The sequence below is a fragment of the Cavia porcellus genome, unplaced genomic scaffold (assembly GCF_034190915.1).
Source record: "Cavia porcellus strain 051 isolate PalLab524CR breed Dunkin Hartley unplaced genomic scaffold, mCavPor4.1 scaffold_1, whole genome shotgun sequence".
Classification (NCBI taxonomy): domain Eukaryota; kingdom Metazoa; phylum Chordata; class Mammalia; order Rodentia; family Caviidae; genus Cavia; species Cavia porcellus.
In genome coordinates this window covers 69,504,885-69,519,293 of record NW_026947484.1, presented here as the reverse complement: position 1 = coordinate 69,519,293, position 14,409 = coordinate 69,504,885, and the positions used below count along the sequence as shown (strand labels likewise).

General features: G+C 41.3%; 1 protein-coding gene across 3 annotated transcripts in view; it reads left to right on the top strand.

Moving 5' to 3' along the window:
• The window catches only part of Ostf1 (osteoclast stimulating factor 1), an 85,565-nt gene that overhangs the window by 29,606 nt on the left and 41,550 nt on the right, over positions 1-14,409 (top strand). For all 3 annotated transcript variants that reach the window (XR_010047821.1, XM_063249691.1, XM_063249690.1), the window contains exons 3-9: positions 2,822-2,872; positions 5,461-5,524; positions 6,989-7,042; positions 8,461-8,568; positions 9,437-9,486; positions 12,130-12,208; positions 14,171-14,269. Coding sequence is in view for 2 of the 3 variants with exons in the window: in XM_063249691.1 (XP_063105761.1) it covers positions 2,822-2,872; positions 5,461-5,524; positions 6,989-7,042; positions 8,461-8,568; positions 9,437-9,486; positions 12,130-12,208; positions 14,171-14,269 (505 nt within the window). In the remaining variant the exon portion in view is untranslated. The remainder of the gene's footprint in view (positions 1-2,821; positions 2,873-5,460; positions 5,525-6,988; positions 7,043-8,460; positions 8,569-9,436; positions 9,487-12,129; positions 12,209-14,170; positions 14,270-14,409) is intronic.

The following is a 14,409-nucleotide window of genomic DNA, read 5'->3' as shown; positions in this document are numbered from 1 at the left end:
TCATGTTATAAAGAATATGTGGATCAGGAATGGGAATGGGTTACCAGCTTGTACCCAGCATTGCAGTGGTCTGCTTCTTACTTACCTTCTACCTGTGGCTCTTCAAGGAGAGAGGAGAGAGGAGCGCTTTTACAGATTGAGGAGTGAACTGGAAATACAGCCCTGCTTACCTCACTGACTCACTGCTTTCCCATTTCTAGGCCATGAATATGATGCCAGGAATTGAAAAGTAGATCCTTACTGAACTATTTATGCCAAGTGTCCTGCTGGTGATTTCTTGATAGATAGCATGAATACTGTGGGCAGACATATGATTTCATAATTATGAAATCACCTCGTACTGCCTCCAGCAGGCTGAAGGGTTTAGCCAGGTTAGGAAAAAACCATTCGTACTTCCTTTGGAAGAAGCTATTTTGCAGATAGTGGGATTGTACCTCTGGGAACTATTGATTAAAAGAAAATAAACTGTTCACTGTCATTTCTGAGGATTAAAAAGAGATAAACCTTCTTCTAGCTAACGGGAATCGACTGCCTGTTGTTCCTTCAGCTGAAAAACAAGCCTGACCCAGTGGTGGCTCATGGCGGACACTGCTATTGCAGGGAGATCATTAATTTAAAAAGCAAATCAGCATGGAAAAGAATCCAGGTGCCTGGCATTTTCCAAATGATGCACTTTACCAGACTACAGAGGACAAGCATAGTTGAAAAGATGCCAGGATTTTTAACTGGATTTGGTTTTATTTTTTAAAATTGGATAAAATTCACATAACATAAAATTAGTCTTTTCCAAGTGACTCTTTAGTGGTGTTTAGTCTGGTCCTGTTATGCATGGTGCTAGGGAGCCACTGCTGTACACACAGGTGAAGCTCCCCTCCAGGATGCGCACGACCTGCTGGGGGCCAGGTTTCTGGTAGGCTGCAGGCTGGTGCCCACTGGTGTGGCCACGGCCTGGGGTTTGGGTCCCTTGCTTTATAGGGCACGAAGGGCATGTACAGAATTAAGGTCCAGGAGAGCTCTAGGATGGGAAGAACTCTTTAAGAGTTCACCCTACAAAACTCCAGGAAATACAGAGTCTTTGCAGAAAAAAACTAATTCCCATGGATCCTAATTTCATTTTTACACCATTCTGCTTTCACTTTTCTCCCTGTGCCTTAAGCCTGTGGAGTCAGAGTGTGTGAAAGTTGCCAGATGTGGCCTTCCTGTTATGGGCGGTACCCACTGTGCCCCTCTGGGTGGCTGCCTGCTGAGAGTCCTTTAGGTTTGCTGAGAGTAACTGAGTTTTCAGCAAATGCTAAACGAAATCATTCTTCTTCCTAACCATTTTCTATATAGCCTGTGTTATTCATAGCCTGTCACTGATCATCAAAACATTTAAAAAACAGAAGATCCTCAAGGTTTTTATTTTCTCCTAAGTATCTGTTTCCAATAAAATTAAAACTCAGGTCATCAAACTAATTGTGTAATGTATAATTCTGGTCTCTAAATCAAATTGTAAATAGAACAGAAGGTTTAGGAAGTTCTCTTTGAAAAGAACTTGGCCATTTGGGGCAGTATTACTAATCATTGTTTACAAACTTTTATAATTGTCTCTTGCATGTAAATATTCATGTGTTGTTGCTTAAAGTGTATAGTTGACGTAACCTTCATATATAGTCAGGGAAATAATTATAGTAATAATAATAATATAGATCAGCCTTGAAATTAAGTAAATTATCAGTACACAGTCATATATATGTGGCCTACTTTGCTGCTGAGAGGAGGCAAACAGGGGAAAATGAGTGATACAGTAATTTGTTTCCCTGATATGATTTTGATTTGTGTGCAGTGGTAACTATAATCTGAAGTGTTAACCTCTTTAAAAACTGTTTTCCTCACTGATACTTTTAAAGTAATCCTCGCTTATGATAGGACGTTTTCTATGCATTTTTATGCATAATTGTGATCTTATCCCATGTGAAATTTTGTACCCATTTTCCACCCAGCCGGATGATGGAAACCTCTCCAGGTACCTGAGTTCACTTTCACTAGGTGTTGCACTGTTTACTCAGAAAACCACAGTAGCTGCTACCTATGGATGAGGCAAGGTGTGGAGTTAAAGTGCTAGCTAGTTCTGTTCGGAGCTTTTGTAGGGCACTGGGCTGATGGGCAGGCCACAGCACGAAGGAAGTATGCAGTTAGCCAACCCGGGAGAGCTGCTTATCATCTCTGAAAACTTTGAGAACCTGCTTCATATTGAGGGAGGGCAGTGGTTTCTCAAAATAAGCAAATAGCAGATGTTGATATTTTTCACGATAGTCTAAACAGTTACCCTTTTAAGAATAAGCCAGCCTTTGCAATTTATATAAGGGAGAATTTTTCATTAGGATTCTGTTTTCATATATAAATGCCTTGTGTTGGTTGTATAGGAATATAAATACATTTGTGTGAGAACCACTTCTTTGTTATATATGTAATTCTTTGAAGTTCATTGTGGGAACACAGTTTAGATTTATATTCATGAATTTCTTTGTCAGTAGTGTTTTGTTATGTGGTTTATATAATTTAGTTGGATTTGGTGTGTATATTTCCAGCACTCTGGGAGGCTGAGGCAGAAGGGTTGCAGTTGGGCCCAGCTTGTGCAGGTTAGGGACATGATGAGACCCTGTCTCAGAGTAAAATTTAAAAACAAATAAAAAGACTGGGGGTGTATCTTAGTGTGAAATCACTGGATCCGATCCCCAGTTTAAAAACAAATCCACACTGTGTACATAATTAAAGAAACTATATTTAATTCATCAACAATCCCATGGAGTCAACCTTTTTTCTTTTCATTTTTTTAAAGCCAGATGAACTGTACTTCGAGGAGGGTGATGTTATCTACATTACTGACATGGTAAGTGCAGGTAACGTTTTGTAATACTACCTGTGTACCGAAGCTATGCACTGTAACACTGTTGTGAATACTTATGACATTGTAAGTTGTTCAGCTGTGCATGCACACAGAAATACATACACAGACTTCCACGATTTTAGTATCACTCGTAGTGACACAAGATTCGAAGTAGCCCTTTTGTTCACCGTTAGGAAGATGTTATCTTGCCTTCGGTGTACCCAGGCACAGAATGTTACACAGTTGTCTGAGGAGCGATGAGTATCTGTATAAAGTGCAAGGTGCAGATTGTACGCCTTGACTCACTTAAGAAAGAGCAAGAGAATGTGAGTGCAACTGTGTTCTCTATGATTTAAAATGAATAATGAAAAGGTAAATCAAAATTTAAAAGAAAAAGAGGAAGAGAAGGATAGATGGGATATAGAAATAGACTTTTAAAGAAAATTACACTTGGGGCTGGGGATTTAGCTCAGTGGCATAAGCGCCTGCCTTGTAAGTAGGCAGTTGTGAGTTCAATCCCTGGTACCGATAAAAAGGAAAAAGACAAAAAAAAAAAAAAGAAAAGAAAATTACACTTGGTTTTGTAGAATGGGCTTTGGAATCATATACACTTTCACATAGTTATGTAATTGTGTCGTAGAAAATTCATAAAAGTTAAAAGCAGAACAAATCGACCAACCTTAATACTATCCTGGTAATTGGAAGGCATGGAGAGGAGATGACTCAAGTGACTTAAATTTTAGCAGTTTTTCTAATCAGTGCCAGTAGAAAATCTGCGAAGGACTAAAACAACTGCCAGGAAAAAAAAAAAAAAACAAACTTTTAAAATCGGGCCATGTCCTTCCTGTTTCTGAGATGTTGTATGAGTATTGGGAGGGGGGGATTACTTGTTAGGTCAGGGCCTTAGTGATGCTGGGCCCCAGGCGTTCAGTGTGTGTGGCAGGAGGTGGGGACGTGGTATCTGTCGTTGAGGTTGGGTAAAAACTCAGTAGTCCTTCATTTGATTTGGATTTGGCTATGTGTTGTATTTTATTTTCAAACAAGCAAAAATTTTCCATACTCTGTCTTCAGACTCTAAAAATGACCATCATCAAATTATCTTAATGCACATTAAAGAAAACGTCTGCTCTGAGAAATGTCTGCTACCAGGTCTGGAGCAGAAGAGGTACAAAATAAACCCAGACAGTTCATTACTAGAGAAGAAGAAACTCCCGAGGACTAAGAAGGTCACACTAGCAGGACTCAGGAGCTGACGAGAGCCCTGTTCTGTGGTCTCAGTGGGACAATGTGAGCGTTGGTTAGGGCAGCAGCTCCCAGCTGTGGCACCGCAGTGAGAGCCCTGATGGTGCTTCAGAGCCAACGCCTGCGGTCAGTGAGGGCACACTGGCGAGCTGACTTGGAGTCACGTCTTTCTGCCTTTTCTCTATGCCCTGCATCTGTGGTAACCTGAGAGTTGATGAGGGAAGATTTCTCTTTAAAGAGATATGCTGGTTATTTAAATGAAGGAAGAGTGATGGACTGTCCCCACTTTGCACCCTTTTGAAATGACGGATTGGGGCAGTGATCATCAATGGCAACTAATTACAAAAACGGTATGCACGACCTGTTTCCTGATGGAGGAGATCAGTGCCACCTGTGAACTAGCCTTGCCAAGAAGCTGAAATTCTAATTAAGCCTTTAGAACTACCTGCCAGTTCATGGGCAATGCAGAGAACAGAGGATGGTGTTTAATGATGACACATATATTCAGCAGGCAGACTCCAGATTGCTACAGCTGTACAGAACAAGTGGATTTCTTCCACAAGCACATTGCAAGAGATTTAAAAAAAAATAGAAGGGAAGCCTGTAAATAAGAGACATGCAAAGAGACAGATCAGTCATATTATATGATCCTCTATTTGGGATCCCAAATTAAGGGGCAACTGGGAAATTTGATTATGACTTAAACATTTAATGATATTAAGGAATTATTATTAAGAAAATTGTGAGCTGTGATAATGCTTTACAATTGTCTTTGAAAAAATCCTTTCAGTGTCACAGATTGATATATTTACAGATGAAATATCTAGAATTTATTTCAAAATAATCTCAAGGGGAGGAGATAGAGGTTGAATATGAAACACTTGTCTGGGAGTAGATGATTCTTGTAGTTGGGAAGTTCATTGTAGTGGTCATTCTACCTTTTCATAGGTTTAAATTTTTCTGTGATAAAATTTCCTCATGGCAAATTAAGGCAAAGAAATCTTTAGGAAACCTCTCAAAACATAAGACAAATTGAACTCTAGACAGAAACAGTCCTCTGATCAGTCTGAACTAACCTAAGATTCCCCTTCTCCTTCCTTGTATCTGATTTGTCTGACTGTCTCGCTCTGGGGTGAAGTGTATTTGATTTGTTACAGGTGGCTGTTTGGATGCCTGGGTGTGAGGGTCTCCAGCCAGGGTGTGAGGAACTTGATAGTTAAATGTGGTCAGGCCTGTGGGCATTTTGTAGAACAGGGACACAGAACAGGGACACCCTGTGAGCGGAAGGCTTGCAAGTGACTGAATGCAAACGTATTTGGCACTATTTAATTTAACTCTTCTCACACCAGAGCGATAGCAATTGGTGGAAAGGAACCTCCAAAGGCAGGACGGGACTAATCCCAAGCAACTACGGTGAGTGTTGCTGCAGGGGCTTTCTCCAGCTCTACTGTGCTCATCTTCAGTTCTCCAGTTCTCCAGGCCTTTCTGCTTGCAGCTGGGGCTGGGAAGTCACAGGAGTCACTGCCAGTCTAGGACATCTACCACTCTGTGAGCCTCCTGTTATAGAGTGGGCATAAACACCGGACCTGCTTGAGTCTGACTCTTTGGTGCAAGAGAACGGTGTTGTAGCATTCTTGAAAAACCCTGCGTTTGCAGGGAAATGCTTATGGTTTCAGTTTATTCAGCTCTTAACACATTTTGTTTTTAATACTGCTAACCTAAATCTCGCAGGTTGTTTTTGAGACTAGCCCTTTCCTTTGGAATGAAGAAATCCCACCCTGTTAATTCACATTGGGGTGGGAAGTTCATGAAATGCTTGTCCCAGTAGTTTGGGGGGCTTGAATCCTGACACGTGGCTCTTGCCATAGAGCTGCTTTTAGCTGGAAAAGGGTAAAAATCTGTAAGTAGAAATCAGCAAAATCCAAAGAGCATGGGATTGGTAAAGAAGGTCTGGGATTAATTCTTCCACTTCTTACTAACAAGGTGTTGCTTAGTTAAGAGTCTAAGTGCTGCCTCTGGGATTCATTGTTCGCATCTGCATAACGAAAAGCGTTGGTTGGTCAGGTCACAATGAGGACCTGAATCATTGGACTGATGGAGGTGGCCCAGGCCCTGATTTCACGCACAGAAGAAGGGATTAGCAGATGTCAAGGGAGGGTATAGGGGTAAGGGCTGCATGCTGGGCCCTGCACAGGGGTGCTACTCACTGTGGTCTAGGGTGGTCCTGTTCTTTAACAAAACCAAACCAAACAAAGCACTTTAAACATTCCTACATTCCTTTAAATCTCTGTAATTGCAAATACATCTTTATAGTGTGCTCCATTTCCAGTCTTGATCATAAGCATCATGAGTGGAAGGTGAGCTTCTGCAGCTTTGGATCTGTGTCCTGTGACAGCCCTTTGCTGGTGGGAGGGGAGGGGTCTTCCTTCTGTACTCTTGCTAAGACCGAGGTGCACACACCTTCCACTGTCCTTTCTGAATACAGGAGTACCCCACCCCCACACACAAGGGAACTGGAATTTGGACATAGGCTGCTTGCTTTTGCATTTTTGTGAGTAGGTTCCTTCATGAAATTCAGGTCATGAATCTACTTGGTTTTGTTTATATTTCCAGCTAATTGCTTTTTTTCTTTTGTTTATACTTCTAGTTAATTATGTGTTACTCTGTTATTGTTTGATTTGGTTTCATTTGACACATAATTGAGCGCTCTTAAAGTAGGCAATGTTGGTTTTATTTTATGTTATTTTTAAGTCTGCGCTGTCTTGTCCAAGGCCATGACACTCATGAGTCTGGGTGGTTGATGGGCATGAGTGGCTTCAGCAGAACACCCAGCAAGCAGTTTTCAGCACTGACCTTGTATTTCTATGTTAAATCTAGTGGCCGAGCAGGCAGAATCTATTGACAATCCGTTGCACGAAGCTGCCAAAAGAGGTAGGTGAGACGCATGCTCTAGGGATGAAAACCCATAAGCTTGGTACAGGTCAGTGAGTTGTGACCAATGGGTATACCCATAGCACTGACATCCAGATTGAGATCCAGAACTCTTTTATCATCCCTTCTATACCTTCCCACCAGGATGTCATTTTAAATTTTTTTTTTTTTTTTTTGGTATTGGGGACCAAACTAACAACCTCGAGCTTGCCAGGCAGGGGCCTATGCCGCTGATTTTAACTTTAAAATGCATTTAACAAACACTTTGAAGTATGTTACCTACCCTGTGCTGCATGGTGGGAACAGGCAAGTAGAGAGACATGATCTTAAGGTCCAGGCTTCAGAGTTGGGCCCAGGAAAGAGATGTGGAATAGGTACAATGTGGGGCTTACCTGTAACCCCATTCTGGGATCTGGGGCTGTTGAGCAACTGAGACCCTGTTTCAACATAAGAAATTTAAAAATGGCTGGAGATGTGGCTCAGTGTGGAGGCCCTGGGTTCCATCTCTAGTAGAAGGAAAAATAGAAGTAGAGCAGATGAAGCGAGTGCCGTAGTGGCCAGAGTGAGTAATTGGGGACAAGAGATGCAGGCATCGTAGGGCACAGGATTTAGGGCCGTGTTGCTGTGGGGAGGATTTGGTAGGTGAGACAGTGATCAAGAGGGCTGAGGTTTGGACCTTGTTTTGGGCTTTTGTCCAGTAGATAGTGGTTCTCAACTAGCAGTGATCGCTCCCCACTAGTCCTGGGCATGTCTGGCGGTATCTGGAGACCCTGTGACTGTGTCCTGGCCGCCACCTCTGGGGTACCAGTGGGGCTTGTCTGTAAAACCTCAGTGAGCTTGTTTCATTGTTTCATTGTTTCTTGTCTTTTTGAAATGTGAATATGAAAAAGAAAATTAATTCGTTGAGCATTACTAAACTGACACTTAAAACATTCCTTATAAATTATTTGGGGCATCAGCTTGAGGGTTTTGAATTAATAGTATAACATATTAGAGAGGTAACTTAGAGTAGGTTTTTAGTGTTTTTCTTCTCGCAAGAACTGAACGTGCACTTTAAATATGAGCAGGAAAAGTTTCTGTTTAAAAATTTAGGTTTGACTCTTTTTTTTTTCCTCCGTAAGTTCTAGAATTTCACAAAGAAAAAACAATACATCTATATCAACATATATAAATACTTGAAAAGGGTCTATTTAGGCAACCCTTCCCATCGACCTACCATTAAAAATTGATGCAAATGCATCCTAGTAATGAGCTGGCAGTCACAGTGCACCATAATAATGCATTAGTGGGTATGTCTTAATTTTAGGCCTGCTGATTAATCCACTGGAATGGAAACTTATGAAGGATGAAATTGATTTAAAAGTGAAACGGAGAATAAAAGCCTTTTCCTTGTGTTTTGTAAATGTAAACCCCTGCAGGCAACCTGAGCTGGCTGAGGGAGTGTCTGGACAATCGTGTGGGTGTGAACGGCCTGGACAAAGCCGGAAGCACTGCCTTGTACTGGGCGTGTCATGGGGGTCACAAAGGTACCATTTGTCTTTGTACGTTGTTCCACTAGGGAGGCCAGGTTTACAAAAGTGAAAAGACATCGTTGGCTGTTCAACTCCTGTGGACTCTCAGCCAAAACCCTGTCTGGAAGGCTGTGCACACCCTGCAAGGTCGGCTTTGCTGTGTGACTCTCTCAGTGGTAAAGCTGGAAACTTCCTTTCCTGTAGGCCTAGATGGGTTACTACAAAACAGCAACAATAGGAAAGTAAACTGACTCTCTGATCGTACAGGAGGAAAGGGCAAATTTGGCTTCTGTAGTTTCGCTTTTTCTGAGATACACTTCTACAATTTGCGTTTTAAATTGAATGTAAACTGTTAGAGTCAAGAGAAAGCACCTGCTGAAGTTTGTGATTCAGTTAATACTTTTTCTGTTACAGTCAGGAGTAGGCAGATCGAGCTTCTGGATCTGTTTCATGCTGCTCAAAAATTTACCACTTTCTGCCTTTCTCTGCAGTGTAAAAATCAGCCCAGCAATAGGAAACCAGGAACCAGCAAATGAAATGGCATAGCTAAGGGACAATCTGTGACTCCTAAAGAAGCCTGTTTCCTTTTAGCCAACAAACCTAAGTTGCTTATTTGAATACTAAGCCTTGTGCTATAGCAAATGTAAAAATATTCCTATAATAGATGTCATATGAAAACACAAAAGCCACTGAAAAAAGGTGTTTTTCCTGAAACAATTCTGCTTTCCAGATTCTTAGGTTTTTCTATAGATAAATTTTGAGAAATTTGTAGTAAGATTTTTCTTAAAGGTCCTGCTAAAGAATCCTCTTTTAATATCATCATGCCTAGTTTTATCAGCCTTTTACTTTTTATTAAGTGATATCTTTTCCATTTGAATTTCAGATATAGTGGAAGTGCTGTTTACTCAGCCAAATATTGAACTGAACCAACAGGTAAGACTGCTCAGTAAGAAGAAATAATTGAATACACTTGTCTTTTTTTGCTTGGTACAACGCAACTTGGTTTTTTTTTTTTGGATTGGGAATCGAACTCACAGTACAGTACAACTTGAACATGCAAAATATTTTGGTAAGAATACTCTTTAAGTGTATAGATTTTGTTTTGGGTGCTGGTGATAGAATCTAAGATCTTGCACATGCTAAGCAGTCTCTCTACCACTGAGCCATGCCCCTAGCCTTAAGCACATAGTTTTTTAAAGCTATTATTGTATTAAAATAAAGTTTTTATTGTTATTATTATTATTGAGCTTTTGTGCTCAACCACTATGTGGTTCACACTGGCCTTGAGTTTACTACACAGCCCAGGGTGGCCTTAGACTTGCAGCAGTCCTTCTGCCTGAGCCCCTGACTGCTAAGATTGCAGGTGTGTGCCACTACATCTGACTTTTAAAAGCACAAAATGCCTTCTCCAATCCCATTTATTATTTTAGCATTCAGTTCTTTCTTGTATTTATTTTTCTCTTATTGCTGAGACAAAATACCTGATACCCAAAGTAAAAGGAGTAAAAGTTTAGCTGAGTTTGTAGAGGCTGTGGTCCATAATCAGCTGGCTCTGTATCAGGGTGGCATGGGAGGTAGGCGTCACAGAGGAGACAGAATTCATGGTGGGCAGAAGGTAGCAGACCAAGCAAGGGACCACCACAGGCTTTCCTATCCTTTATATCATAGCCAGGCTAGTTAGGGCAGGTGGCACTCACATTCTTAATCTGGGTACTCTTGGTTGTAGCACGGCACCATGAACAGTGCCAGTACCACATACTTTAGATCCTGCCACCTCTGAAAAAGCCCCCTCCGCCCACTCCCATGACTGCATGAGGCTTTGGGGGGACATCTAGATACCTATCTAGATACCAAGCCATAGCATGTACCTATCTTTGTGTTAGTAACAGGCTTAGGGAGCTACCTTGTCATACATCATCTTCATAAACCCTACCCTAGTAGGTAGGGTTTTGGTTGGTGAAGGTTTAAGCTTGTCTGTCTGCTTTTAGCACCCTAACACCTAAGCTTTCCTCTTGTTCTAATTATTTTATCATAGCTTTGGTTATGTTATTAGGTGTTTACATTATTACCACTATCTAATAGTAGTCATTATTTGTATAACTTTATTTCTGTGGTTAATACTTTATTAACTTTCATTTGAGTTTTTTTGGCATTTCTTGTCTTGTACTGTTTTATACTGTTGATGTACTGTTCTAACATGTGTAAGAGGACCAGTGACTTCTTTGCTTCCTGGACTCACATTTCATGCGGCCCCCATCCTCATTCTCCAGTCTGAGCAATTTGGTCTCGTTGCTGGTTTTGTGGGACTCTCTTTTCTATCTACTGTGTGTCTACTTTTCTGGGTCTTCTGACTTCTTTTGCCAGCAAACATCTTCATGTAGATTCCTGAGAAAGAGGAATTTGGGGTTGATTCATAGTTGGTCACAGTTCTAGGCTGAACATAATTTCAGCCTAGAATTTTGAAAACATGGCTCTATGGTGATCTTATTTCCAGGGTCACTTTGCAGAGTCTGATGCCATTTCAATTCCTGGATTAGTAAGTTCTCTGTCTTAAAAATGTAAAACCCAAGGTGGGCTACTTTCAAAAGAAGTTGATTTGGCAAATATTTCTAAAGTTCAGAGGCCTGGCACTGGTATTTGCATGGCTCTGGCGAAGGCCTTTCGGAGGATGGCCACTCAGTTACGGGAGCGGCAGACTTACAATCTCCGGCCTTAGCCGCATCCAAGGGGAGGGACTATACAGTGGTCTACCAGGGGCAGCAGTCTAGGGTCTACCTTAGAATTCTTGTGACCAGAAACGCTTATTTTACTCTGTTACTTTCAAGTAACATCCTTTTCCTGTTTCATGACGCAGTGTTATCTTACAAACTGATATTTCAGTTACAGCCCTTAAAATGTTTCTGCTCTTCATTGTGCCATCTTCTCTCTGAGAGCCATTTATTTGCTTGCTTGGTCTTTCCTCATCTGTTGTTGGCTTCCCTGAAATACCTGGTGTCTTGATGCATCCATTCGTTTGTAAGTGGGACTGGCAGCTGTGTGTGGGCCTGCTGGCTGGTGTCTCTCCTCGGGGTGAAGGGGTGAGGCTTTGGCTGTTTAACTGGACAGTACTCACCTGCATATTTAAATCCCACCCACCACTACCACGGGCTTGTCCGCCTTATACCTGCGGAGCTTGGAAACTGGCTATTTCCTCAACGAGGTAATCCTGCCGTCTTTACTGGGTCACCTGGCAGGAAGGCGGTCCTGGGGTTCCAGTTACTTCCTAGTACATTCACAGTCCCCGCTTTCACCCTGTAGCTCACTTCTGCCCCGACACCTACAGGAATCAAATTTGTCCTCCTCGCTAGGTTCCTGTGAGAACAGACCTGCTTGCCTTGTCCTGATTTCCTTGAGCCTGTTCTCTGTATTCCACCCATCTCCCAGCATGACTCCTCTCTCATCACTCGAGTCTCCTTTCTGTCCCCTTTGGAGTCCGTGTGGCTCTGTGACTTTTTTCTCTTCTCAGGTTTCCATAGATTAATGTCTGCATTCAGCTCATCTGTTTTGGAATTTTACTTTTCCTTTCTGTCACTTTAGAACAAGTTGGGGGACACAGCTCTGCATGCTGCTGCCTGGAAGGGCTACGCAGATATTGTCCAGTTGCTTTTGGAAAAAGGTAAGGTTTGTCCTGAATGTGTCTGGTCTGTGTTTGCCCTGAAGAACTGTACTATTTGAAATAGCAGGAAGAATAATAGGATCCTTATTTTGAAACAGACTTTTAATTTTTTTTTATTTTCAAGAGAATGAAACCAAACAATATAAAACAGAATAAAGCCAATGAAAACAAAACAGTGAAAACAATATAGGACTTCAAAACAATAATAGGAAATCAACACTGCCATAATGCCTCTTATTATCTTCAGAATAGCTGCCTATGTCACCAGATATAATAAAATCAAAAAACAAAACAGTAAAACCACATCAAAACAATGAAAATGATACAGGATTTCAAAACAAGAGAATAAGAAATTAGCAATGGTTACCACCTTCTCTTTTTAGACATAAAACTGAGATTTTTAAGCCCCATTCTGTCTATCTCATAAAATTGTTGGGGCTGGGTGACGTTACTAGGATTTGCTTAATACTTGGAGTTACATACTTACTTTTAGAAAGAGCTCACTGTGTGTATGCATAGTATAGAGGGCCTTAGAAGGACAGGGTGTGTTTATACAAGTGAGGAGATTTTTGTCTTAGAAAGTTGCTGGGGAAACATTACCAAGGTCCTGTGGTCAGGAGAGTCGTGGTGGGTCAGAAGAGTGCTAGGACTTCCGTGACTTACTCTGAGCTGAGCAGATACCTTGATCTCATTTTTATGGAATTCAGAAGGAACAAGGAAATTATGGCCTGGTCATCCACCCACATGTGTTACATAAATATTAATTAACCCTTACAAAGGACCACACGTCCCACCCTCTATTATACCTTCAATTACACCTTGGCCCAGAAAGCTATAATGTAGCTAGGGTCCCCAAGTCATAAATTACAGAGTCACCATCATTAGGGATCCGTGGAGCTTGTGTTGTAGGGTGTATGAAAGGGACTAGTTTTGAACTAGTAAGTATGGTGGTGAAGTAAACTTCTGTTCTCAAAGCTCAGACATGGTGAGGGCCGCTGTGGTGCCCCCTAAATGTTGCACTGAGGCCGTTTGTGTTGTGAGCCCTTGCAGCGAGGCTGTCTGAATTGAGATGTGTTGTCAGCATAAAATACACGCCAGATTTTGATGTACTGAAAAAAATAAAGTAGCCCAATAAATTGATGTGATTACATATTGAAGAAATAACATTTCAGATATATTAGGTTAAATAAAACTATTAAAATTAATTTCTTGTTTTCCAGATACGTTTAGTTAACAAGAAATTTTTAAGTTTTATGTACGGCTTACCTTGTGTTTCTGTTAGCGCTGATACTGAGGAATTCAAGAGATGACTGTGCTTGTGTGCTGGCATGTAACATGATTCTGTGTATGTGCTGGTATGTGCTGGTAAATGCACTGACACACAAGCCGGAGATGGGAGCTCAAGCCCACTCGTTATAGACGGTTACCTCGAAAAGGGAGAAGATGGAGAGGAAAGTGGGAATTAAGCTTTTGTTGGGTCTGCTTTAGTGTTCCTCATTATTAACAATGAAAATATATTAAAAATTCTGGTGTGATTTTAGGTGCAAAGACAAAATGAGTGGAAGAGGGTTTGGCTACAGTGAGTTGGGAACAGTGAATTGTCTTCTGGTTTTATTATGTTCTGGTTTCTGCTAGTTTGCATGAAAGTAAAATTAAAGATATAAAATATTCCTCGAAGCTCAATCCAGATGGTCTTTCCAAGTCTTTTGAGCAGAATTGGAAAAGGGCATGTTAAATTTAAGCTCCACAAACTTGCCGAGGCACTTGTAACCCTGAGAGAGTAAGTGCTGATTTAAGCTTCACCAGGGGGATGGTAAACTGGCTCGAGATGCTCAAATGCACTGTCTTAATCCACAGTTGTTCTCTAGTTACTTTTGCCAAAGTGATCAGCCTTGGCGGAAAAAGGATTGGCTGTTTCTTTAGTCTTTAAAACACCTAACTTTCCTTTCTTGTGCCGGGAAGGTGCTAGAACGGACTTGCTGAACAACGAAAAGAAGCTGGCCTTGGACATGGCCACCAATGCTGCCTGCGCATCGCTTCTGAAAAAGAAGCAGGGAACAGGTATTTGGCTTAAATCTGCTTTCTCTTCCGGTGCCCTCATGACTGAGATTTACCAGTTCACTACTGGGGGAAAAAAAGTTTCTGCTTGAGAAACTCTTCAGATGGTTGTGCAGTTTGATTATATTTCTCTAACTCAAAAC